Source organism: Fundulus heteroclitus, unplaced genomic scaffold, assembly GCF_011125445.2.
Source record: "Fundulus heteroclitus isolate FHET01 unplaced genomic scaffold, MU-UCD_Fhet_4.1 scaffold_100, whole genome shotgun sequence".
In the NCBI taxonomy this organism is placed as follows: Eukaryota; Metazoa; Chordata; class Actinopteri; order Cyprinodontiformes; family Fundulidae; genus Fundulus; species Fundulus heteroclitus.
Genome location: NW_023396466.1, coordinates 609,963 through 635,743, shown reverse-complemented (window position 1 = coordinate 635,743; position 25,781 = coordinate 609,963). Strand labels below are relative to the sequence as shown.

Genomic DNA, 25,781 nt, shown 5'->3' with positions numbered 1-25,781 from the left:
CATATTTTTCTTAGGTTATGCTGCACTCTAGGGTTTAGATACTACCTCAAAGTTTCGCAAGGTTTCTATAACAAGTTAGCATATGTTAATGTTAAAATTACTTTTAGAATACACTGCCGTGTATTCTGAACCTTTTTTTGCCATCTGATTTGCGGCACCTTTTTCTACTGGACTTTTTCCTTTCACTAAACTTTCCAATAAAATGTTAGTATACAGCACTCTCTAAACCGCCAGCTACTTCAGCAGTGAGTAACTTTTTTTCTTTCTGCAAAAACTAATAGACTCTCAAAACTAAATTTAAATAAGAGTTTTTCCTTGTAGACACAAATTATTTCAAGCGATAAATAACCCCGAAGGCTAAATCATATACGACGTAATATCTATGTGAGGGAATATTTGTTTAATAATTTATTTACCTTTTTTTTAAAATAAAAATGCAGTAGTTCTTTTTGAAGCAGTGTCATTTAAAAAGCTTATTTTCAAACAACAGCCAGTATAATAAATTAATTGCTATATAATCAACAAAGCCATTGGTCAAAAAAGCCAGAATCTGCCTTAACAAGAAATTCATTGTCATTTGAAACTCATACATATTGTATACCAAAATACAATGAAACAAAATGCTGTTGCTCAGATAATCCTGATGAAATTTAGTCGTACGGTCTTGTCAGACCAAACGCTTATCGTGCCTCAACTCGGACACATATGCGCGTTGTGAGACGCGTGTCTAGCGTGTCAAAAATGCTCTAGACACTGGTTGAACAATTTGTGAACAGACGCACAAGTATCTGACGTGTATTGGGAGGAGCTGCCCTGTTCTTTTTTTTGCTGCTCTCTTGTGTACATTGGCAGGTGCAATCCAGAGGCTAGCTTGGCTCTATTTGCTGAACAAAGCCAGAAAACGTCTTCGTCGGGCGCCTCTGCGCTGTGTCTAGATTCAGCAGATAGTTCAGAGTAATTCAGTAATTGCCGCTACGTCACTAAGCCGAGCTTCTCTGATTGGCTGACGCGGCGTGTCAACCTCCAGTACAGGTGCCTATCTCCAGGCGTCATTGGGCGAGAGGCGGGGTACACCCTGGACAGGTCGGCAGTCCATCACAACACGGACAAACTACCATGCACACACACACACACGCACGCACGCACGCACGCACGCACACACACACACACACACACACACACACACACACACACACACACACACACACACACACACATACACACACACACCTAAAGGCTGATTCGCAAATTTTTAGCCAGAATGTTTTTTATCACTGAAATTTCAAGTTCTGTTGCAGCCAGACACTGTCTACAATCAGGAACAGATGAATTCATTTATGTATATTAGTAGGAATTAATGTACCAAAATAAAGTTGTAGTTTATTTTAATGAATGCATGAGGATAAATAAAACAAATAAATAATAATACATAAATAATGATTAATAGTGATTAAACAAACCTACATGTGCATAAATGAAAAGAGACATTTAAAAAAATGCTGAGTTCCACAGTTTCCAGATTAAGTTAGTTTCCACACTTCCTCCTTTGGTCTCCAATTATTAGTACCGCAACAAATTTTCATGATGGTTTTATGCTTTATTCCCGTACTATTAAGGCAACCAGATGCAGGAGCTTTACTGTCGCCTTGTGCCAAAATAAAGACGCTGTGAAAATGTAAAATACAGAGCTTGGAAACGCATATCTTGAATATCCAGCTAAACGTTCTCCAAATATGATTTGGGATTTTCCATTAATCATTTTGACTTTGGCTGTCCTCTGTAATGTCTTTTGTTGTTTCTCTCATCTTCCTCTGATCCAATTCTTATTTATGAATCTCATTGTATCCGTTAGTATGCTTACAATGTCAGAACCTCAGGAGGAATTACGAGTTTCTTTTTCCCTATTTTTCTCTCACCATATTTTTCCCTTGTGCATCCAGACACGTTTCTTTTCTTAGCCTGTATTGGCCAAGACAAAAGACTGTATTGTATTGTACTCACAATATTTACTACTTTCTTTGCTTTCCTCTTCCTCTCTATCGTTTCTCCAGTTTTCTTTCTGGTTTTCATTTTTGCGTGTTTTTCTTCTAATGTCCAGTCTTCTCTCTCACATTAATTTTTCCCCATTACGGCATGTTCCCTGATTTTCTTAACTCTGTTGTCTTTTTTCTCCAAGAGCTTTTTTCTTCTTTCCCATTTTCCCTATCTGTGTTACCCCAAAAGCTTTCAGTCAGGGCCATTGCTAGTTGAAAGGGTGCCATGGTAATGGGTGGCTGTACAGTGCAGAGGGGGATTAAACCATCTAACAAAAAGGAATCTTAAGAAGAATGGACAAAGCAAGGCTTCAGCTGCTGCTGCTTTTTTATTATTTTTTTTTTCCATTGTACATGTTTTTTTTTCTCCACTCAGAATTTATCTAAAGGTTTCATGTCTTCATCTTCCCTTTTATCCTTTTTGAAGTTTAACCGACATGTTTGGCTTTAATGTAAATCTTGCAACAATAATCTACATCCCTATTGCAAATCATAATTATAGCTGACACAAAAACATATGTTTGCAATCAAATTTTAATTAAAATCTGCCAATTTTTTTTTGTTTTTTTTTTGGCTAGCTCTAATCCTATTTTAATCAAAAATATATACTTGAATAAATTATATACTGGACCTGTTCTAGAAAAAACTAAACATTTTTGGCCCTGATACAACGGATATTTTTGGGTTTTCAATGGCGATGAGGACAATTGTCGATGACACAAGGTGGAGAAGCTGTGTGATCAACTGTCATGTGTCATGTGAGGAGGCAGTCACCAAACCTGGCTGACCAAGTAGAGATGCACAGGATGTATTGCGCTTAGAGATGGAGGTTCGGTGGCGGGGCTTACCTGCAGTTGCACCACAGCTTTTTATTTTCTGGCTAATGTTTATTCCCTGGCTAAAATGACTAGAGCTACAGCTACATAAGCAGCATGAACACCCGTAAGTGAAGGACTGCAGTGTTTTTGTTCTTGATCAACTCAATTGCAACGTCTCTGAGAGAGTTTTTTCCACGAAAGCTGTTTGCCCAAAGTGGCATTTATGGATTAAACAGTAATATTTAATACAAGCACGGCTCTATGAGTGACGCTGACTCATTGACGATGATATCAAAATAAACAATAGGACAATATTTCCATGCAAATCTGACTTTATATTGACTCTCTCTCTCTCTCTCTCTCTCTCTCTCTCTCTCTCTCTCTCTCTCTCTCTCTCTCTCTCTCTATATATATATATATATATATATATATATATATATATATATATATATATATATATATTTCCATCCATTCATTTTCCGACACGCTTATCCCTGTTGGGGTCGCGAGGGTTGCTGGTGTCTATCTTCCGCTGTCAAAGGAGATAGGCGGGGTGCACCCTGGACAGGTCGCCAGTCTATCGCAGAACAACACAGAGACAGACAGGACAAACAACCATTCATGTGCACCTAAGGACAATTTAGAGAGAATATATATATATATATATATATATATATATATATAGCTAAAGCTTGATAATTACTTTCTTAAACCAGATTTTTTTAAATTAACATGGACAGTATGTTTATTGCTTTTTGCCCCCTCATCACCTCCAACACCTAATAAAAGTGGTTCTTTCCTATTACCCAGGTCAAGATTGGTGCTAAGAAACCACCAGTTTGTTGGTGAGAGAGTTAAACTCTGCTAAGCCTAACTACTGCCAAATTAGCACTGGCACTGCCTTAATAGGGGGGAAAATGTGCAGGTAGAGGGACTAGAAGTCCAGTGCGGGGTGTCACTGCAAAATCTATATCCTATGGGCTACCATAGAGACTAAAACAAGACAGGCACTACTGGCCAGGGAGGAGTCACCCTGACTTCTCAGGCTTGTCCCCCTGCTGCTAACATCTGAGGGAAGACTTCGTTGACAGCATATAAGCAAGACTAATCCGATTTCATTTCGTTGTATATGTTTATTATACAGGAAATGGGGCAATAAAGTACTTGTTAGTGATGGACTATATTCAAGCTCCACTTAATTTTGAAAAAACAATATGTGAAATCAAAACACATCACAGCCGTGACTCAGCAACCGTGCAGAACAAAACAGATGTCGTTGCGACCGCTCTTTGGCTCGGAATCAAGGTTGCGATTTGTTTCATCAACTGTGTGCTGGTGATGAGGCCGAGTTGGCCTGTGACATGGGTAGATGTCTGCGTTTATTGTTTTGACACGCTGCCTTTCAGGTTAATCCGAATGCAAGAAACGGGTCAGCGCTCCCGGTGACACAGCAGACGAGACATGTGTTTTCTTTATGCATCTATACTTCCAGTCAACATCCCGTTCTGTTTGTGATGTGTTTGCGGGCTAACAATACTGTTCAGCTGTGCGTACAAGAATTATTAACCTCATATATCAGCCTGAGAGGAGTACACTATTTCTCTGTAGCGCAACTAATAAAGAGCTCATTTGGTATTAAAGTGAACCTGTTTTTTTTTCTTGCCTCCTTTTTTTCTTTTATAGAATTTCTCATTGCCTTTCCCTCCTCTATCATCACTCCTCTTATTCACACTCCCCTCATGTACCCCATCTTCTTTGCCTACACATCACTCTTCCCTCTTTTCCACTGGTTCATTTCTTGCTTAAAAGTTTATCTTCCTGAAAAACCTCATTGTGGCGATAAAAATCTTCTTTCCAGCTTTTTTCCCCCCCTTGACATACACACGTGGCAATTCTCTCTTACATTTTTTCAATCAGTTGAACTAACATTTTTCTCCTCCTTCGTTTTCAAGGTCTGGGCTTGACGTTGTGCTTTGTGACAAGTCAAGAAGATGGCCTAAGATGAGGGACTATTGTTTGAGATGGATATTAATGAGCTTTCAAAAATAAATGCACTAGAATAGCTATTGAGGCCTTTACTGTTTGAATAGCTTTTTAGCAATTCAGCAACTAAAACTAGCTCACTTTTTTCCTTTTCATCGGTCAGAAGCCAAAAGTAAATTACTGGTCTAGATAGAGAACATCTTTCTTTTACGAGAATAAATTATGTCTGTCATCTGAGATGCTGTTTTGATAATTCACATAAAGCGTACTGTCTTGTCACCAAATTCAAGCCCTAACGTGTAGCTTAAGAACTGTTTTGGAAATATCTCCTCACTCCAGTCATTTCCCTCTGTTTCTTATCCGTTAAGTTTCGGCAACTCATTGTCATTTCCCCTCCATCTCTACTCCCAGGTTTGTGACAATCTACCATGGTCCCAGCCACACCTACAAAGTCCAGCGATTGATTGAGTCCAGCAGCTACAGCTTCAGAATACAGGCCCTCAGCGATGCCGGAGAGGGCTCTTTTTCTGACACACATACTTTCTGCACCACCAAGTCTCTACCCCCGACCCTCAAAGGTAAACTGACTCAGGAAATCGCGGTTTTGGTTTCACGTAGTGGTCAAACGGTTGTCACCAGTGTCTCCCAATATTCCAACTAAAAGAAGCAGTGTTATCTGCCTTGTGTTTTAGGGGGATAGGAAGATACAGCACCTTAGGTTGATAAGAGTTTAGCACTGCCGTTCCACGCATCTGATGATCGTTTGATCTCCAGCTATTGATTTGTTATGGAGATGACAATAAGCAACATTACATGATTCCATGATCATGGCATGGAGATGCACTGGTCATTATTCACTCACCTCAGCTTGCTAAATGCTTGAATTGGGTCCTACTGACTTCAATTTGACTTGCTTTCTGATTAATTTGCTAAATTTTGTTTCCCCTCCTGGAGCAGAAATCTTTAACCCTGGTCCTCGGGACATGTGTCGCTGCTGCACCACATGTGAATCAAATGATTACATGACCTCCTCAGCAGCCACTGAGGGCTGCAGAGGCGTGCTAATCGCCCATAAACTTAAGTCAGTTGTGAGGAGGCAGGGAAACACCTAAAACATGCAGGACATTGGGTCCTGAGGACCAGGGTTCAAGATCCATGCATCGAGCATAAAAAAAAAAAAGAGATGACGACTTTACTCATGCCTAGACCCACAAAACACGTTTTCATGGAAAGCACTTCATGCTGTCAGAATGTTCATTGGATCGTGTTAAATTGCAGTTTTCCTACAGGATGTAATTGCTTTCAAAACATGTTTTTAGAAAAGAAGTGCACACACTTTTTTTGTCTTTTGGATGCAACCCACTTTTATGGATGGTTTTCCATTAACTAATATTCAACACAGCAGTGTCAGTCTGAAGCAATATTCCTGGCAGCCCTAGATTGTTGAGAAGATTTTAAACAAAGCAGTTTTTGATTAATTTATTTCATTATTATGTTTTTATTAGTGTTATTTTGCACAGTGAGAACGTTTCCTTAAATGTTTCTAATTTTACTAATGATCTTTAACTTTTCCCCATTCCCACAGCCCCCAGAATTCACCAGTTGGAGGGGAACTTGTGCGAGGTCACATGGGAGACAATCCCACCAATGAGAGGGGACTCTGTGAACTACGTCCTCCAGATGCTGGTGGGACGTGAGTCTGAATACAAACAGGTCTGTGTCTCTCGCGCACAAACACATGCATACAACAAAGTACGTTTAAAAGATGGAGCTGGGAGCTGCTCTCTCTCTGGTCCAGAGCTATTCTTTAATTGCTTGATTCTTTCCTATTTTCTCTGAATGTGCATAGCGAAAATATTTTCAATCTTCAGTGGGGATTTTTAATTTCGTTTTCCTCGGATGGGAAGGGACATACTCAGCTGCAAAATTGCAATCACACACAAACACACACACACGCGCACACACACACACACACACTGTGTGCTGACACTTTTATGTTCACTCACTTGCCCTGAGTAATAGTATTGACAAAGAGATATTGCAAGAATTTCAATGACTTGCATTGCAGAAGCAGCGGGAAAAGAATTTGAGTTCACTTTAAAATCTGACAGCTGTAAAGATGAGTAGAGAAATGGACATTAATATTCATCCTTGTGTCGTTTTCTGTAATTGGCTTACAGAATGCTGAGGCTTGCAGACCAAATGCAGACTGTGTGGATATATGTATATAAGTGGTCTCTGTTTATTTTCTTTCATCGTGTTAGGAGATCACATGCATACTCACCAGTATGTTTTGCCTCCTTGCTAAAGTTTTCATCGTTCTTGAACATTTTCACATTGTCTAGAGTTTCAACCACAACCTCTGATGCATTTCCTGATGATTTTATGTGATGCAAAGTAATACATTAATATGAGATGGAAGGAAAACAATATGTGGTTTTCAACCTATTTTACAAATCCTTTGTCGTTGCATTTTAGCACGTTTTAAAAAAAACATGGACTAAAAACGCAAATGGATAAATAAAATGCATACATGTACCCTTCAATAGAAATTTTGAAATGGAAGAGAAAGGAAATTATTCGTGGCAATACTTTTATGCTCACTCACTCACTGGCTGTGTTCACTAGGAGATATTTTGAAGTTTGTCAGTGACGGGCAATTTTAGTTTCCTGCCACATTTAACATATAGCATATGTAGGCCAAAAAGTTACATTTTGTTCTCATGTGAGCAAAACAATTCTCCCAACTGAGCTGTGTCTCTCTGACACTCCTCCAAAGCTCGACTGGATCTCTTAGTTACTGAGTAAAAACACATTTTTCAGATTTTTGTTTAAAAATTTTTTTTTTGGAAACCCGTTCTTCATTTTCTTTGCGCTTCACAATTGTAAAGTGCTTTACCACGTCTGCAGAACTTCTCTGAATTTGTCCTCTCATCCTTCCCTTGCAGATTTTCAAGGGAGAAGAAGGTTCATTCCAAGTATCCAGCCTTCAGGCAAACACAGACTATCGTTTCCGAGTGGGCGCCTGTCGCCAGTGCCGGGACACGCACCAGGAGCTGTGCGGGCCGCTGAGCCCCTCCTCCCTGTTCACGCTCCGCCGGCAAGAGTCGGCGTCGTCGGGAGAGCATTACGCTTTGGAAACGAGCAAGGGGGCGGGCCTTATCTCAAGCGACGAGCGCTTTGCGGCGCTGATTGTGTGCGTGTTCGCCGGTCTGTCCATCCTCATCGCCTGCCTGCTACAGTACTTCTTCATGAAGTGAGGGAATTTTTACCTATAGGATAGAAAGCGAAATCAAAAAAAAAAAAAAAACAAATCACAGAAATGAACTTTTACAAATGTCTATGAAAGAACAGATTGAAATCACAAAAACACTTGAGATGTATTTTTAAGGCTATATATGCCGCTTTTTTTTGTAGTCAAAGTATTGATTCAGGCTTCTCCATTTTTCCTCTGCCTTTACCCATTTCAGTGTCATTTTCTTTCACACCTCTGTCGTGTTTGTCTCTTTTGTTAAGGATTTCTGTCGAGGGAAGCTTGATCTTGGCTGTACCTCAGTTGGGAAAGAAAACTGATAATCAAGCCTTAAAATAAGCGTGAGCAAAACACTTGCTCCTAAGACTGACTTGCATGTTTTTTTATTTTTATTTTATATGTCTACATATTCAGTAGAAAACACATATATTTCTCTGCCATCATTGCCTTACTTTTTGTTTGCTGCAGTCTGTAATCATTCAGCCATATTCAAATGTCGGCCTTTTAAAGCTTTAGCTTTTCCTACTTATTCAGTTGGTTAATTCTCTACAGGCTGTCGGTCAGGTCAAACAATCTGCACCATCTGACCAAAACACACACATTTCCATGGAAACCTCTGTACATAACCGTGCACACATACAGAGTTACACTTTTGCAAAGACAATGAGAAATAACACTTTTCCATTTTGAAGAACACAGTCATACCAGCTCAGCTTTTGCCATTCAGTCATTCACACATTCAGCTACCAAAGCGATGCAATCCATGTATGGTGTAAGATGCTGCTATCCTGTGATTTCATAGTGTCAGAGAAAGAATGAAAAACGTGTATATTGTTGTAAAAAAATGATGGCAGAGTAAGGTCGTAGTGTAAAAGGGGGAAAGGAGAGGACTAGGTGCACAAAAGTAGAAGCTCTAAGGGCAGTCTAACAATTAAAATTGTGCTAAAAGGGATAGTTCAGGATATTTTAAGTTAGGTTCTGATAAGACTTTGTTTGCAGTTAACACATAGCCTGCATTAGATAACCATCTTGGCATTTTCATTTAGTATAAATCCAGATTAGTTGGTCTCAAAATCAGAAGCTAACAGCTAGTCTGGGGAGGGGCCTAGACCAAAGGTATCTACTACTGTAAAACTCAAATCCCAAAAAACTTCAAAGCAGTTTATGCAAATGATCTTTTGTGACAATTAAACAGTCGTCATTAACGGTAGTTTTTGCAATGGATGACCCAATATTGTCTTTACGAAAATGAAACAAGACAAGATCTTAGGAATATTCTTTGAAATAATTGGAATCTAGTTGTTTTTTTTCACAGACTAAAGGTTTCAGATTTTACAAACTGTGTTTTAAAGAATCTGTGATCAGTGTGGAATGGTTTGGTCCAGGTTTAACCTGTCTATCAGTTGCAGTTTTCTTCTTTTAAAAATGCAAACTTTATCCTCATTACTGGCTAACAGTTAGCCAGGAGCAGTATTCCCACATTGTTTACAGGTCATTTTTTTTAATTGTCCGTAATCCTTTCGCTTTTTTCTACCACAAACACAAAATAATTTCCACACTAACAATTTGGAAGTGATGGGAACACTTCCTGTCAAACAACCAAGCAACAACTCAAGAAGTACTTCCAGTCTTACTTCAAGATATGAGTCTCAAACGGATATAGGGACTTCAATTTAAAGCCTCGTCTTCACATCCAGGAATTTATTAGCTTGAACTGCAACAGCTACGAGATGGATTCACTACAATTAAACAAGAAATATGGTTTAATGTCTAGTTCCGCCACCTGACTTTTTAGGATCGGGCAAATGATACGGCCTGAAATGTTTTAAACCCTCCTAGTATGTGTTTCACAGAGGAAGTTAATTAGTGGTGCATTGCCTCCAACCTTCATTTCTTCTGTAAAATTCATCTCTTCTGTGTAAATAATCGCTCACTACAAGAACAGTTGTTTAAAATGGTGTTCATGAAATAGCGTTGGCATCAACTATAGTGAGGATTTTTCAATTTGTGTTGTTTTAAGACGTAGAAGTCCCCATTGGTGTGTCCCCTGTAGGGCTAACTGTCAGCTTCCGCATCTGGGACCGTATACTCTGGATTTATGCTAAATTTAGGTGCCATATACTGCAGGTAAACTATCAACTGCTTATAACCTTTTGATCAGGACCTCCGCATTCCTTTTTAATACCACTCTAAGGTCAGAATCTGGACTTTATGTTGGGCATTTGTCGACTCCAGGAAACCAGGCTTGGATTGTAATCGCCTGCTGTTTTTCTATGGAAGGAGTTGGCCAGGCACATGTTTGATCCCTCGTAACACCCCGGGGCTCGCTCTTCTCAGATGTCATTACTTCACCCTCTTTATCTGTAGCATAATTTTGGATAAGAGGTGCTTGCAACGTGTCAGCGTCCTTCTCTGCCATCTACGTTTGTAAACCGGGAGAAGCTTAGAAGTATTAGAAATTAGCTTGTGCTTTGTTCTGCAGACATTTAGTACGAACGCTGAAGCGGTTCCTTCTTGCAACGTGTCTGTGAATCGATACATTTAAAGACTCTTTTCCTCTTTGCTCATCTCCTGACCATTGGTAATTAATCCTTTTTTTTTTTTTTTTGGCTCTGCCTACTTCTCGCCTGCTTTCGATCCATCCAGTCTCTCTGCTTCTTCCACATTGCTCACTCTTTCTCTATTAAAAGGTGCTTTATTGATGTGTAATCAGAGCAGTAGCAAGTCTGTGATCTCTGCTCAGACAGACATGATCTCTGAGGACTTGAACTAATCTTCACTAACCAAACAAGCCTTGGACAGAACACAGCTCAACAGAACAGGGCATTGTGACATACGAAAATAACCGCCCCTGACCATCCCTATCCTGTCTCATGCCTGCTCCCCCCAACAAATCTTTACATCAAAGCCAAGGTACAAACCATGTTTATCATACCATGATAATCCAAAGAAGTCTCTCAATCTGCGTTATTAATGTTAGACATGCCTACTTCAGTCATGGGGGGGGGTTGTTGGCGAGACTGAATGGGAGGCAGAGGGGTTGATTAGCTCTGATTGGCAGCCTGTAACGTACCTCAGGGATAAGGCCTTACAGAAGGGGAGTTCTATCTATCATCCTCATAGCTGTCATCATCATCATCATCATCTTCATCACTATATTAACCATCCTTTTCCTGCTGTCCTCCTTCTTCTTACCCCCCCTGACGCTGTATCTCGTCCTGTCTTCGCTGTGCCTTGCTTTGTATGTGTCAGTAAGCAAAGCGGTTTACTAGCTCAGAAAAAAAAAAAAAATCTTTGCCAAAGTTGATGGGAAAGTCAAGGTAGAGTTCTTTTCTAGGTTTTATTTATACTATATATTTGCATACAGTACTTTACATGCCAATTACAGTGCAATCTTCATTTATTTATTGTTTAAAGATTAAGAGACAAGTGTAGTTATATACTAATTTTTATTCTTGTAGCATGTTTTTTTTTTAATGGATGTATGTTAGATTGTATGATTAAGGCCAGCATTCCTTATCTCAGTAACCCTTTAAGTATTTCTCTTGCTCATCAGTTCAAGCATTGCCATTTCAGACATGTAACCAAATGCCTATGGATTCTTGTAACGCTTAGAGACACATGTAGCAAGCCAGACCTTAGTGTCACTTCAAGTTCCTTCAAATGGGGATAAATATTTCTGCCCTTGGCTTTTTTTTTTTTCATTTTTGTTGTTCTTAATAGTGTTATATTGAAGCTTCTGATATATTATTTTACTGTTTTTAAATCCAAAGTGCAGCGTTTGTATGATCTCTAGATGTTGCTGCTGTCTAGAGGGTTCTGTGATGTTCTTCTGTAATACACCATAACGCCTATTATTATTATTATTACTATTGCTCTCTCAAACGGAACAAAACATTAACTTGATCTGTGATGATGCTTTTTTTCTTTATTTTTTTTTAGATATCATGTTTTTTATTGTGTTTTACAAATCGAAATTGTGCCATTTAAAAAAAAAAATACAGAAAAAGAAAATGTTGAGCCCCCACATTTTGTAGGAATATTTTTTTAAATTGATTTCACATTTAAATTTAAAGAAAACGGCAAATGTGCTGGTGCTGGTCATTTCGCCCGTTCGCCCTCTCGTACCTTTGCAAAAGATTCTGCTGATGGTCTAATGTAAGAAATGTGGGTTTATAACTCTAATAAACAATATCTTCAAGAATGAAGACACTTAGCTATTTTCATTTTATCAGAGGGTCTTAACCTGTCACCTTTTATTTAGCCAAAGCTGCGATCAAAAGTGTACAGAACCCTAATAAAAAAGGCTGTTATAATTTACTGACAAATCTGTCAACATTTTGATGTATAGTGTGAACTATATCATTCTGCAAAACAAACAAATCTGAGAGGGGTTAAAATATATATAAGGAAGGAATAATTAGGTTGTATAACTATACACACTGTTGAACTAAGCAGCTTTTGATTTAATTTAGCGTACAAGTCTTATTTAGCAATAGTCTATGACCAAAGCGGTTCACAATTTTATTTATATAGGTAAAAATCTCAGTTACAGCTGAAAGAAAATAACACTATGACATGAAGCTGCCTCCACCATATTTTACTGTAGTTACGCCATTCTTTTGGTGATGTGCAGTGAAGTGTTGTGCTAGTCGGATCTGTTGGAATTGTGGTCCAAAACCTCAAGTTTGGTTTCATCAGACTATATCACGTTATTCCGTAAGCTCATTAGGAAAGTTTTGCTACAACTGGAAGTTTTCTCTGGAGCAAAAGAGTTTTTTCTCTTGCAACCTTACTCCATAGCCAAGACATATAAAGAATACAAGAGACAGTTTCCGCAGCCTCATCTCAGTTAGTCCTCCAGCATTGTCCATTGTTGCTGTAGGTTTCTTGTTCAACTGACTAGTTTATATCAAGTCTATTTAAGAATTTGGAGAAGCACCTGGTTTTTATAATGTCACAATAGTGGCATGCCTTCTCCAAACTCTTAACTGTGCCATGGTATGTAAAGTAATACTGTGGAAATCTTTGTCCCCTTCTTCTGATTGATACTTTTGTACATTCAGATCATTTTGATCCTTTGTAGCTTTGGCAAAAGGATAAAATATACGTAATACACTGTAATTGATGGCAAGTGTAAACTGAAGAAGATAAAAAGCTCAAATCAAATGAGAAGGTATTTCAGCAGAGTTCTAGTTTAAGGTTGCGCACATTTCCATAACCAGGTTATGACATCTTTTACACCCAGTCAGAAACCTGCCATTCAACAGGGTTGTGTACACTTTTAAGGGTCTGTGTATTAAACAGTTGGATTCCACATCCGTTTGAAGCATGTTTATAACCACTTATCGTCATAATTCATGACAAAAAGGCTTAACTACAACAAACCATCGGCAGATTTGCAACAGTTCAATTAAGTGCATACAAAATGGTTAAGCTGTTTCAGAACAGAGGTATGAACTGGTGAAGGGGCGAATTGAGCCACAGCCTGGTGTCAGCAAAAATAATTTTGATGATTCCTTATGCAGTTAGGTGCTGGTATAGTGATAGTATAGAGTTTTTTTTTTAATTTTCTTCTTTTTTTCCAATCCATTGTTTTGCTAAGAGATAATATACAGAGATATCTATAGAGCTATAGAGTAAGATGGTAAATACATTATGACTAACAGAGTTGAAGCACTTTTTTTATGTTGAGCATTTGACATGATGAGGTTACGAGTGGGAGGCAATGGATCCTTTGCTCTATTAAAAAAAAAAAAAACACTACTGCCAACGCTTACTGTTAAGTTCATTGGCATTATCCTCCCGATGGCATCACTGTGACATTACTGGAGCACGGCTCCCAGCAGAACGCAAACTACAGCACCGAGGAAAGTACACTTCACAAGGCGTACCGTGCCTTTGCCAGATATGCTCATTGTGTGTCTGCCTAGACTGTTGCATATTAATCGACTTGTGACATGTGAGTCTCCCTGTCTTTATTAACCCCGTTTAGTTTCCCTCTTTGAGCCTTAATACCCCAGTGTAAGAGCAGAGGTGTCCTTCTGTCACCAGCAGGCCAGTTATCTTAGTGTTGAACAATCTGACAGGTTTTGTATATCCCTTAATGTTTTTTTATTTTTATTTTTTTTTACTTTTTGGTTCGTCTGTTTGTTTTTCCAAATGCTGTTTTTTATCTTTTAGGAAACCCACTCACCCAGACCCTGATGGTCCTGCACATTTTGTGGCTATGTCCAGAATAAGAGACAATGTTTTAGCCCAGCAACCCCCCCCCCGTCTGTGCCTTCTGATCAGTTTTTATTTCTTTTAACTATTTTTTTTTATGTACATTTTACAGGAAGTGGAGGTTATAACTGAGACATTTGGCAATTTGACAGAGACTCACAGGTATTTAAATATTTTCTGAGGCAAGACGCATAAAAGGAAAAAAAAGAGAGATATTTTTACCTCACGATTTTAGAGCAAACATTCCAGTGTTGTCATGGTCTACGATTTGACACAAAGAAGAAAAAAAAAGATAAAAAATTTCATGCATTTTGTTTCTTGTATTGTAAATGTTAGACAATTTCATATGCATTATATAAAAAGAAACTGCCATATCGATTTTAATGTATAGATTTTTGCAAATACTACCCTATGTATGTAAGACGTAACTGTATCGGTAGCGTATATATAATATATTTATGCCCAATAAATGTTTTAATTTTTTCTGACTTGCATTGTATTTGTTTTATTTTGTTTCCTCTTTATATCATTGCTTATTCCCATCCTCCTTACATAGAAGATGCTTCAGAGATGTGCAGGAAGGCGTTTTGGTCAAATGAGACCGTAACTGACTGTCTTTGTGGAAAACACTTTATGTGGCATTATGTTATACTAACACTGCACATCACTGAACACGCCATCCTGATGGTGAACCATGGTGGGGATTCCTTTCTGCAGAAGGAATGGGGGAAACTGTCAGACTTAATGGGAAGGTGGAGGAAAACCTGTGATAGGAAAGACCTGAGGCTGGAGAGGTTTCTCCGAGGTTTTGATTATGAGACTTTAAAACAAATGATTGAATTGTAAATTAGCTAGATGGAAGCATAAATTGATTTCAACAATATTTTTTAAAAAGAACTGAAAGTACCCTTTGTTTTAATGCACCCGCAATCACTAGAATAATTTAGAATAATTTAGACCAGTCTATATTGTACTTTAATGCTGGTCTCAATCCAAAGAAGCCCTGATGTCAAGAAAACAAAAAAGGTTTTTATAAATAGAACTGAGGTTTCTCAAAGTTTAACGTGAGTTTTAAAGGTATCTCTGTTGAGGGTAAATTCAATTCACTTTTGAAAAGATTAGCCATGAAGAGTTTTTATTTTTTATCTTGATGAAGCATCATCTTTGAATCTCATAGCATTGGTCCAGTGTGGAATGTAGAATATTTTGCAAGTAAATTAACTATAAAATGAAAACACATTGAGTTAATCATGGTCTTACTCTGACCCTTGCAGCATTTAGTCCTTATGTGGTCAGCCTGTGTTTCTGCAGTATTACAAATGGTGATTCCACCTGATGGTGGATCAATTTTAAAATCCTTTCTGTATAACATTTTAGCGCCTCTGAGCAGGCGTGTGTGTGTGTGATTGCACAATTGCAGCTGAATCATTGAGATTTGTTTGCACACTGGCAATCATCAGCCTCTAAAACACATGTTATGGAACACAGTGACATTGGTAGCAAAATCTTAATTTAATTCAGCCCTTAGCCTTTTCTCTTATCTTCAATTATTTTCCTACACTCAATGGCTAATATTTCATTGATTCACTGATGGAATAGCATCTCTGTTGTCTGTTATTGTTGGTTTTTTATTCACTTGTACAATGGTTGCATCAAACTGGAATGAGCATTCTATAACTCTGGGGGAGCTTCAGAGACCCACAGCTCAGGTGGGAGAGTCCGTCTTGGTTGTGCAATCCACCAATCTGGCAAGAAGAAAGATATTGCTGAAAGAAATGTTTCCAGAAGCACTTTGTGGTACACAGTAAGCGTGCAGAGGAAGGTGCTTGGCTTAGATGAGGCCAAAGCTATCCCCCCCCCCCCTTTAATCCTAGTCACAGCAGAAAGCTAACACTGCACACCACTCTGGATACACTATTCTAACGTTGAAACGTGGTGGGAGCATCATGCCGTGAGGATGCTTTTCTTCAACAGAGAAGGGGAAGCATGTCAGAGTTAACATGAAGATGGATGGAGTCAAATATAGGTTAATTGTGGAAGAAAACCTGTTTAGAGTGTGCACAAAATTTGAGACAGGTGCAGAATCAACTTCCAGTGGGATGACGAGGGTACAGAGGGAGAAGATGGGCTTCATCCCACAATTTATTTATTTTTTTAACTCGATGGTCCCTCATTTTTTCACTTTTTCACAGCAAGAAGTGCATTGGCCATCTTACGTTGTTGGGGTTTCTCATGACGCGTGCTGCTTACATTTTCATCTGACACCGTGATTGGCTAAAACAGACCTTTGGTAGGCAGGCACTAGGTGTCACTTAGCCCAATCAGCTCAGAGAGTTCTGTTGAATGTCCCTCCTTTTCCTGAACAAATTCGATTGGAGCTGACCCAGATTGATAATGTGCAGAACATAGATTTCTACACATTATCAATCTGGCTTGCTAGGTTAAAAAGACCCCAGGCTAGGATTTGAACCTAGGTTCTTCCTGCTTCAGGGCAACACTTTCTCACGAGGGGAGATGCCCATCTTCATTGGTAATTGGGGAAGAGGTTGGATACACCCTGGATATTTACTCAGCCCAACTCAGGGCAACACAGGGACCCACAGAACAAACAATCAAGCATGTACACTTTCATACCTAGGGGCAATTTAAAGAGTCCAATTAAAGTAAGAGTCATGGACTGTGGGAGGAAGCAAGAGTAGCAGGAGGGAACTGATGCTTGAACATGTAGACTCAAGGCCAGGATTCAAACCCAGGGTCTTCTCACTCCAAAACACTTACCAACTGCTTCACCACGCAGTCTACATTGTATACTCACTTTTTTTCATTATGTAATGTTACATATCAACTGATTTCCGTTTATTAAAAAGGTCCTGGCAGATTCTCTTTTGTTTTTGTGCACCTGGTTGACCTCAGAGGCGACTGAGGGGGGCTTTAATCCGTTGTTGATGTCAGCCACTCTAGGGTCTTTGAGGCCATCCGAAGTAATATGCTGGTGTTAGTCCTGGTGGTCACCAAGGCTTAATACTAGCTAAGATGACAGACCTCACGCTGCTGTGATTCTGATTAGCATCATCTCATGATTGTAAACCAGGAGCACATGGGGGAATCATTATATGAACCAGTCAAGGTCTGATATGTAATATCTCACACCCCTAGGCACAAAATGTTGCTGTTTCCCCATATGCCATCTACAAGTACAGATATTGTGCATGAAAGAAAATAGATTTGTTTTCCTTCTTTGTAATTGAACACAACTTTGTAATACACAGATACATTAACCAGCAGATAATGTCACAGTTAACAAAAAAAACATAATGTCTTCTTTTAATCGTCATACATTTAGTACATTAATAAATATGTCATCCTGTTAACAGTATGTACAATCAGAAAAGTTCATTTAGCAGAAATACATTCTTTACTGCCAAGAGGCCACGTGTTAAATCCAGTGCACTGCTGTGGTGATTTTGACTGCTGCACAGAATTAAGCCTTATATAGCATCTATTTACAAGCTAAAGCGGGGAATAACATCATAGTTTACAGACTGTTCATCGGACCAAATGATGCCAAGACATATGGCACACTCCTCTAAATGAATTAACACTTCCCTACTTTTAATAATAATCACTTTCAAAGGCAGCAGGAATAGAAACCATGGCTGCTAAACACAGCCTTAGTATGTAACAAGAGCACAGCACATTAAGCTTCTCTTTTTTTAAGTTCAAATGTTTTAAATTGCTGTTTATTAACACATATACAGCAGACACATTTTAATATGACAAAATTCCCCCAAAAAGATGAATGAGCGCTTAATTTATTATGTAGTGATCTTTTTTGTTGTAAAAATCAGGCAAAACATGGTGTATGTTAATTTTTTGGAGTAGCAGAAATTTACACTAAAGCTAAAGCCCTGACGGAGTAGTGAATAGGCAAAGGCCTAATGCTGTCATGAAAAAAATTAAGCCAAAGCATAAAGGTTCTTAAAAAATGGCAGGGAAAAATAATATAAAATAATTTGTTTAAGCAAAACCGATTGACCCAGTCAAACTGCAAGACGAATTTAAATAACCAATTTGAATTTAGCTGACAAGTTCAGACATTGTGTAAGAAAATGCTAAATCTGCCATATTAGAGCTGTCCAAATACCAAATTCACAGACTGAGCTTGGTTTTTAGGTATGACGACGTTGAATAATAAAAACCAACCTGTTTGTGTTTTTTGCAGTGCAGTAAAACAGTCACAGTACATTCAGAATCATTTTCTAAGGGTTACATGGTGAAAACCAGGAACATATGCCTCATCAAATTCTCCTTTGTCGTACTCAAATGACCAATTTTAGGTTGTACGATGCCTGGCAACGGACAGAGTCTAATCTTAATCTGTTAATGAGGCATGGGCTGGTATGAGGTTCTCACAGGATGATAAACTTTAGAAATAATACCAGTTTCATGTTTGCTTTAAACACATAAATTAAAAACTCAAATGTACAACATGATCTAACTGTGTTTGTTGACAACAGAATAGCGAAAATGTGTCCGTAATAAAGCACATGGCTAGTTAATGTTATATTTTGTATTTGATCAGAACATAAAAACGTTCACAGCGGTTTTTAAGGACTCACTTTTGCTTTTTTAGGATAACACAAAATACAAGCTGATCATAGTTGGTCATTTAGTCAGCCTATCTGCTCTGGTAGCCAGCCTGCAGTCTACCGACATTTGTGGTTTTCCAATGATCATTTTAATTCAGTGCTTCCTCAACAAAGGAGGTGATTGGAGCTGCTTTATATTTCCATGACTGACCATGTTTTTTGCAAATGGAAATATTTACAAACAGACTAATCTGTACTTCTTGCGAGTGAAAGGCAACTGTAGTAGCCTGCTTTTGGTCAGCTGACAAGCAGTATGTAGCAACATGTGGAGGATGGGGATCAAATGTGTTACCATACATCCAGACAATATTACGGTCATTTCAGTCCTTGACATCCCACAGAAAGTGCTAGTGAGATTAAAATAGCTGTCTGAAAAGAAGCTAATACCAACTGCAATTGAGCTGCGACTGTGCAAAATAATACCAACTGTGAAGGACGGAGGTGTGGGTGTCATGGTTTGGAGATGCTTGGCTGAAGCAGGCCCTACATAGCCCTCATCACATAATCCACCATGAATTATACCATACTTCACGGTAGATGATGAACATTTAAGAACATCAGTTAAAAGCAATTAATAATGAGGAATAACTGGACCCTGAAACATGACAATGACACAAAACACCAGTAAATCCACAGAGGACTGGCTGAGAGTTAAGAAATGAAGAAACCTGGGCCGAGTCAAAGCCCAGCATTTTGATCTCATTGAGACAGTGTTAGGTGATCACAACAAGAAGCCCCTCAAACTTATCAAAGGTGAAAGTGAGGAATGGGACAGACTTTTCATGGGCCAAGTTTAGAGACTGCCAGATGGCTACGACACAGCCAAACACTAGCTATTGGTGTCCTCAGCAAGAAAATGCATTTTTGGCTGATATCTTTTACTTAAAAGGGTAACTCACCGCAATGTAACTTCACCACCAGAAAGATTTTGAAAAATGCCACCAAAGTGGGCCAATCCAAGAGACACATGGCTAAGGGTGGAGATGAGCAGTGGGATTCTCCACCGGTGAGAAAGTGGAGGACAGGATGGGTCCATGTGCAACCCTTCAGAGCTAAGGAAATCCCCTGCACTTCCATTCCTGAGAAACAAGAGCACACAATCTCTCTCTCTCTCTGTATAAATATATAGATATATCTATATCTATATATAAATATAGATAGATATATCTATCTATATCTCTCTCTATATATAGATAGATCTCGCTCACTATTCTCGGCGCCATGTCTGAGATGGAGCTGCTTCTATAATCCACAGCAGCAGAGCTGCTGAACTCAGCTTTTCTGGTTAAGTCACAATATCTTTTGAACTAATAGTGCTACTGATTCGTAATTCAATGCAGGATATCCATTAAACCCTAAGAGGGCACAACACTAATGGTTCTGGACAAAATACTGACTGGGATATGTGGAAAACACCATAGGACATCCATGTATACAGTTTATTAGCAAGACAAAAGTCAAATTGGGGGTGAGTTATCCTTTCTGGAGCAAAACTGGATTACATTTTGTTGCTTAGGAGAAAATAAATAACTTTTTTTTTTAAGAGACTAGACATTTCTCAATAAAGTACTCACTTTTTAACAGGCTTTCCTGTATTCTTTTTCATATGCACACTGTATATATCATTTTATTCAGATATTCATGGTATTGGAGGATGTAAGATTTCACCCATAATTTAGAATTTTTCATATTCGATGACGTACTAAAACCTACCGGGAGGGTAAGAGATTATTGCACAGGTACAAAATGGAGGGAGGGACGAAATGGCAACGCGTGGGTGCTAAATGATGGAACAAACTGGCAAAGGGGCAAACTGACCCTGAGTCATAACCAGCCCATGCCTACAATAAACAAAGCTATTAATCTAAAAATGTAAACCAAAATTAAAGCACTGCTGTTCAGGAACCAAAAAATCAGAATAACCTTTCATGCTAAGTGGTGTGACCCCCCCTGCTTGCAGCATCAACCCAAGCATGGATTGGAAACTTTACATAGAGGGTCTTTCGGAACATGATTAAACACAGAGTCTGCATCACAGACTGTCTGCTACACAGTTACACACATGCTTGCACTCACTCTGCACATTTGCCCCGCTCTGAAGGAGTACAGCGATGTGCAACAAATTTCAAATTCTACAGTGCTTCCTTTGTCATCCAGAATACAATATAAGGCATTTGTAGATGTATGTGATATTAAAGTTTATATGCTCCTCTTTGTTCACATTCAGATCAAGAAGCACTTCCAGGAGGTGTGAAGGTAGTTTACACTCCAGCAGTCTCAGTTACAAATGTTATGGCACTTGCTGAAATAATCTGACAAGAAGTGAAACATTTTAAAGCAAAATTAGAGATAATTTGAGCATTTTCACCATCTGTGGTTCGTGCTTTTACTAAATAAAAGCAAGTCCTAGGAGATTTTTCCTCTCTCTGACAGAAGTGATGGCTTTCAAGTTGATCCCTTAATTCATTACAGGCCATTTGATCGACGGGGTTGGGTTCAAAAGCTCACGGTGGATTCCGTCCACCCGTTGGAGCTGTCTCCCTTCAAGGTGCTGGCTGTGCGGCAGCGTGACGGCTGGCCGTCAGTCAGGCCAAATAGGCGCGCCGCCGCGCCCCGGTACTTCCACGACATGGTGTTGTAGAGGATGGGGTTTATCGCCGCACTCAGGTAGAAGAGCACCACGGACAGCAGGCTGCAGTACTCAGACAGCACAGACAGCAGCGGAGACGGCGCGTCCAGGGAGCGGAACTGCAGGTAGCGGCCCACGTGGAAGGGTAACCAGCACAGAACAAAGGCCAGCACCACTACCACTTGGAGAGAAGGAACAAGAAGAGAAGCAATCAGTTAGGAATGAAAACCGGGAGCAGAAATGAGACACGGTAAAACAGTAAAATTATAATTTTTTTGGAGGGTGGGGGGGGGGGGGACATTGACAGGAAAAGCAAATAAGCAATAGAAAATTTCATATAACTGTATAGGAGAGCGCCTGCACTGCACCACAGACCCTGCTGCCCTGAGTTGTTTCATCCATATCTAGACCCACCAGTGAATTGGACTTTCTTTTTAATGTAGTTCAAAAACCACCCTTTTCTATCTAATATCAGTCTAATACGTTGAGCCTCTCAGAAGCTTTTGATAAAGCCGGCCAGATGGGGACCCCTGATAATCTGGGAGTGACACAACAAAACCAAAGACAATGATATCTTAGCAGTTGTATTATGCTGTCACACACAAGTGCATCTAAATAAAGTGGAACATCATTGAAAAGTACATTTATTACAGTAATGATTTTTTAAAAAGTAAAACTAGCTTAAGATTTGTTGCACAATACATTAAATATATTCCAATTGTGTATTTCTATTTAACCTTGATGCCTCTGGCTTAGAAGTAATGAAAACCCAAAACTTTGTTTGTTAGAAAATTTTAATATTACATAAAACCAATAAAAAAGGGATCATCGTGTAGCTGTGCTGGGGAGTTAAGGAAGCCAATGTTGTTTTAATAGGAGCTTTAAACTGACCAGCATTGGAGGGTAGGTGTAGTGTTTATCATCTTCCTTTTAACATCATATAACTTTCTTCTTAAGGGTTTAGATCAGGATAATTTTCTGGTCATGCAGGCACAATAATGCCCTGGTCAATACTGAATGTATTTGCACTTTTATCATTGCAGGCAAAGTGTTGAGTTAGTTTGTCCAATTTACGTTCTCAAAATATTGAAAGTTTATATAGGATGTTTAAGTATTTTTAAGACATAAGTGTCTATGTACAGTAGGGTTTATGTACTACTTGCTGGAGCCTCCCTTTGCATGAATTTCTGCATCCTGGTAGAGGACTCTTCTGTTTTTGGATTTGATCAAACACAGTGGACCCACACCATCCTGTGACATGGCTCTACAAAACCATCACTAACTGTGGTATCTTCTCACTGGACGTCAAACAACTTGCTTAGCGCAAGGAAGGCAACAGTTGAAGCTGGAAATGTGGTGGGTCTTGAAGCACTGACTCAAGCTGCAATCCATGCCTTGGGAATCTTAACTAACTTTGATTCAAAAAAAATACTTTTTTTTATCCATGCTGCTTAGTCACTTTAATCTATCATACTACTTCCCTTCCACTCAACGTTTCCTTACTAAGCTTTGGTGCAGCACTCAGTCACAAGCTTGCTTTAGCAGGGATCTTTTGTGGCTTATACTCTTTTTGAAGGGTGTCAGTGGTTGCTGGAAGACAGTGAAGTCACCATTTTCCTACGTGACTTTGGAGGCCATAAAACAGGCATGTTGTGAGTTGGTACAGAATTCAAATGTAGAGCACACAAAATCAGGAGGAAAATGGGTATTTAGCAAAATAAAGAACTCACTATACAGAACACAAGTGAGCCTAAAAATCAACAAATATGCAAAATAAACTCAAAATGACACCAAACTCAAATCCAAAGAGGCAAACCCGAACTGAAAACCTTGATATTGTGATTAACACACCCTTAAAATAGCATAACAATTTCCATTGGTCTTATATATTCAAATGGTCTTAGAAACTGTGTTTAGGGTTTTTATTTGCATGCCATCCATGATCATCAGAATTATTAGTAAGAAACAGTTCAAGATTGCTATATAGCTGTGTGATACTATGTGAACTGAAGCAATGAGATTAACAGACTTTTTAATGATATTCAAATTTATTGAGAAGCACCATGACCGCCTTTTGGGCTTATTTCACCCCCATCCCACACTGGCCTGGGTGGTGAGCCAATTTACCAATAAGAGGACGTACCACTAACAGGAAATTTATTTTTGATCTTGTTTCACTTCCTTCTAAAATATTTATTAAACCTAAGTTGCATATATAATTAGAATAGTAAATATTGTATACATTTAAACTTACCCAGCATCTTGATGGTCTGTCTATTACTTTTGTCCCTGTGTGCCACACGGGAGCTCATACTCGTCTCCCTGTGCCTCTGCCACAGCCGACGGCCAATTAAGCTGTATAGCACTGTCAGGCAGAATACTGGCATGAAGAAAAACACCGAGCTCAGCCACACCATAGCCCCCATCAGGCCGGACTCAACGGCGTAGTGCGTCATCCTGCACTCCCGCGTGTCCCCGACGTCAAACACAGTCTCATTCGACTCAAGGTTCTGTTCCATGGTGTCCATCTCCACTCCCACCAGGGCAAACACAGGTCCTGCACTACACAGGGACACCGTCCACAGGATGCAAATCAGTGCGCGCACTCGCCTTTTGGTGACCAGAGCTTTGGCGCGCAGCGGGAAACAAATAGCCAGGTAACGCTCCACTGACAGCGCGGTGATGTTCAGGATGGTGGAGTACGTGCAAGACTCTGACACGAACTGGAAGAGTTTGCAGAGCGCGTCTCCGAGGCGCCACGGCCGGTACCTCCACATGCGGTACAGGTCCAGCGGCATGCAAAAGAAAATCAGCAGGTCGGACACAGCCATGCTGCACAGGTAGAGGTTGGTGGTGGTGCGCATGTCCCTGTATTTGCTCACCACCAGGATGGTCATGACATTGCCGGTAACTCCAACCAGAAACAACAGCGAGCAGGCAACGGTGATGAAGGTGAGGAGAGGGATTGAGTAGAAATTGAGCGGAGGCGCAGGCTGGTCAGCGCTGCTCGTCGTGTTGTAGGTCTCCTCCCAGCTGTAGTTACGCGGGAGGCACTCCGAGTCATTGGGCCAGGAGGGCATGCTGCAGCGCGGTTATACACAGGACCAGGCCTCCCCCCGTTCTCTAAAGTCACCCTGGAAGTTAGAGTCTTCATGCCCCTTGGAGGTGCTCTCTCCAGCGTTCATCACAAAGAACAGCAGGCGCGCGTAAAACCAAAATCCTGACGCGCGTTGCGTAAGCGTCTGTTGGATAACAACACAATAATAACAATTATAGGGTACATAAATATAGTTAAATCATTTATACTCTGATAAATAACTGAGGTTAGATTTGTGGTATCCATCTGATATATGAAACGAGTTGTTCTCTAAACACCCGCGTTTCATATCATAACCAGGAGTCAAAGTAATCAAAAACACACAAGCTCCAATAATAATAATAATAAAAAAAAAAACTACCACAATTTAAAGTAAAACAGGAAATGTCTTCTACTCAAAACGAAAAATAAATTAGTAAAAAAAAATCTCTTAATGATACTTACATGTACAACTTATTCTGTATTGTTGAGTGAACCAACATCAACTTCGGATCTTTCATGCGTAAAGGTGGCATAAATAGTTTTTGCCATCGGGCACTATCCAAAACAGGAAACCGTTTTACGACTTGGATAGGGAGCAAACGATGGTGAGTCAGACCCCGGGTCCTCTGATGCGGCAGCAGCGAAGAGTGATTATCCTGGGAGGACACCGAGGGGCGGATTCACCCAAACACAAACGGACAAAAAACAACCACCGTGAAAACAAATTCCACGCGACGAAAAAAACACAGTTTTATCAAACTGACAAAAATCACAACAGTGCAACGCATTTTCAACATGTTCAGAAAGATAGATTTAAAGACATTGAAGATAAAATAATTAAAAAACATTTTTTTTTTTTTTAAAAAAAAGGTCCAGCTTCACTCCCAGTTCTGACGCTTTGGATGCGGTGTGTAATAAGCCCTGTGTGTGGATCCAGACTCCCAGTGCGCAAAAACATCAGGTGCTGCTAGAGGGAGGTGAATGGGGGCGCAATGTGGCACTAACGCTGCAACACCACCTACTGGAGTTGTCGGCGCAATGATGTCTGGACACGTGTTGTCATTTTCGGTCCACAGCACAAGGAGGAAAAGTAAAACTTAAAAATAGACAAA

The 25,781-nt window shown here is 39.6% G+C and overlaps 2 protein-coding genes across 3 annotated transcripts in view; one reads left to right on the top strand and one right to left on the bottom strand.

Moving 5' to 3' along the window:
• Window positions 1-14,800, top strand: part of fndc3ba (fibronectin type III domain containing 3Ba) — a 69,328-nt gene extending 54,528 nt beyond the window's left edge. For both annotated transcript variants that reach the window (XM_012875724.3, XM_036128578.1), the window contains exons 22-24: window positions 5,246-5,412; window positions 6,420-6,547; window positions 7,783-14,800. In XM_012875724.3, the coding sequence (XP_012731178.2) occupies window positions 5,246-5,412; window positions 6,420-6,547; window positions 7,783-8,094 (607 nt within the window). In that variant the 3' untranslated portion in view covers window positions 8,095-14,800. The remainder of the gene's footprint in view (window positions 1-5,245; window positions 5,413-6,419; window positions 6,548-7,782) is intronic.
• Window positions 14,801-20,200: 5,400 nt separating this feature from the next.
• ghsra (growth hormone secretagogue receptor a) lies at window positions 20,201-25,555 on the bottom strand. The gene is made up of 3 exons (XM_036128561.1): window positions 25,132-25,555; window positions 23,845-24,832; window positions 20,201-21,771 (listed from the first exon to the last, which is right to left on the bottom strand). The coding sequence occupies exons 2-3, from the start codon at window positions 24,668-24,670 to the stop codon at window positions 21,458-21,460; spliced, it is 1,140 nt and encodes a 379-aa protein (XP_035984454.1). The 5' UTR covers window positions 24,671-24,832; window positions 25,132-25,555; the 3' UTR covers window positions 20,201-21,457.
• Between the last annotated feature and the right edge of the window lie 226 nt (window positions 25,556-25,781).

What these genes read in the sequence shown, in the direction of transcription:
- ghsra (XM_036128561.1), bottom strand. Translation starts at nt 24,670, where the DNA reads ATGCCCTCCTGGCCCAATGACTCGGAGTGCCTCCCGCGTAACTACAGC. An exon ending in ACAGACCATCAAGATGCTGG is followed by an intron (nt 21,772 to 23,844) that starts GTAAGTTTAAAT and finishes CTTCTCTCCAAG; the next exon opens with TGGTAGTGGTGCTGGCCTTT.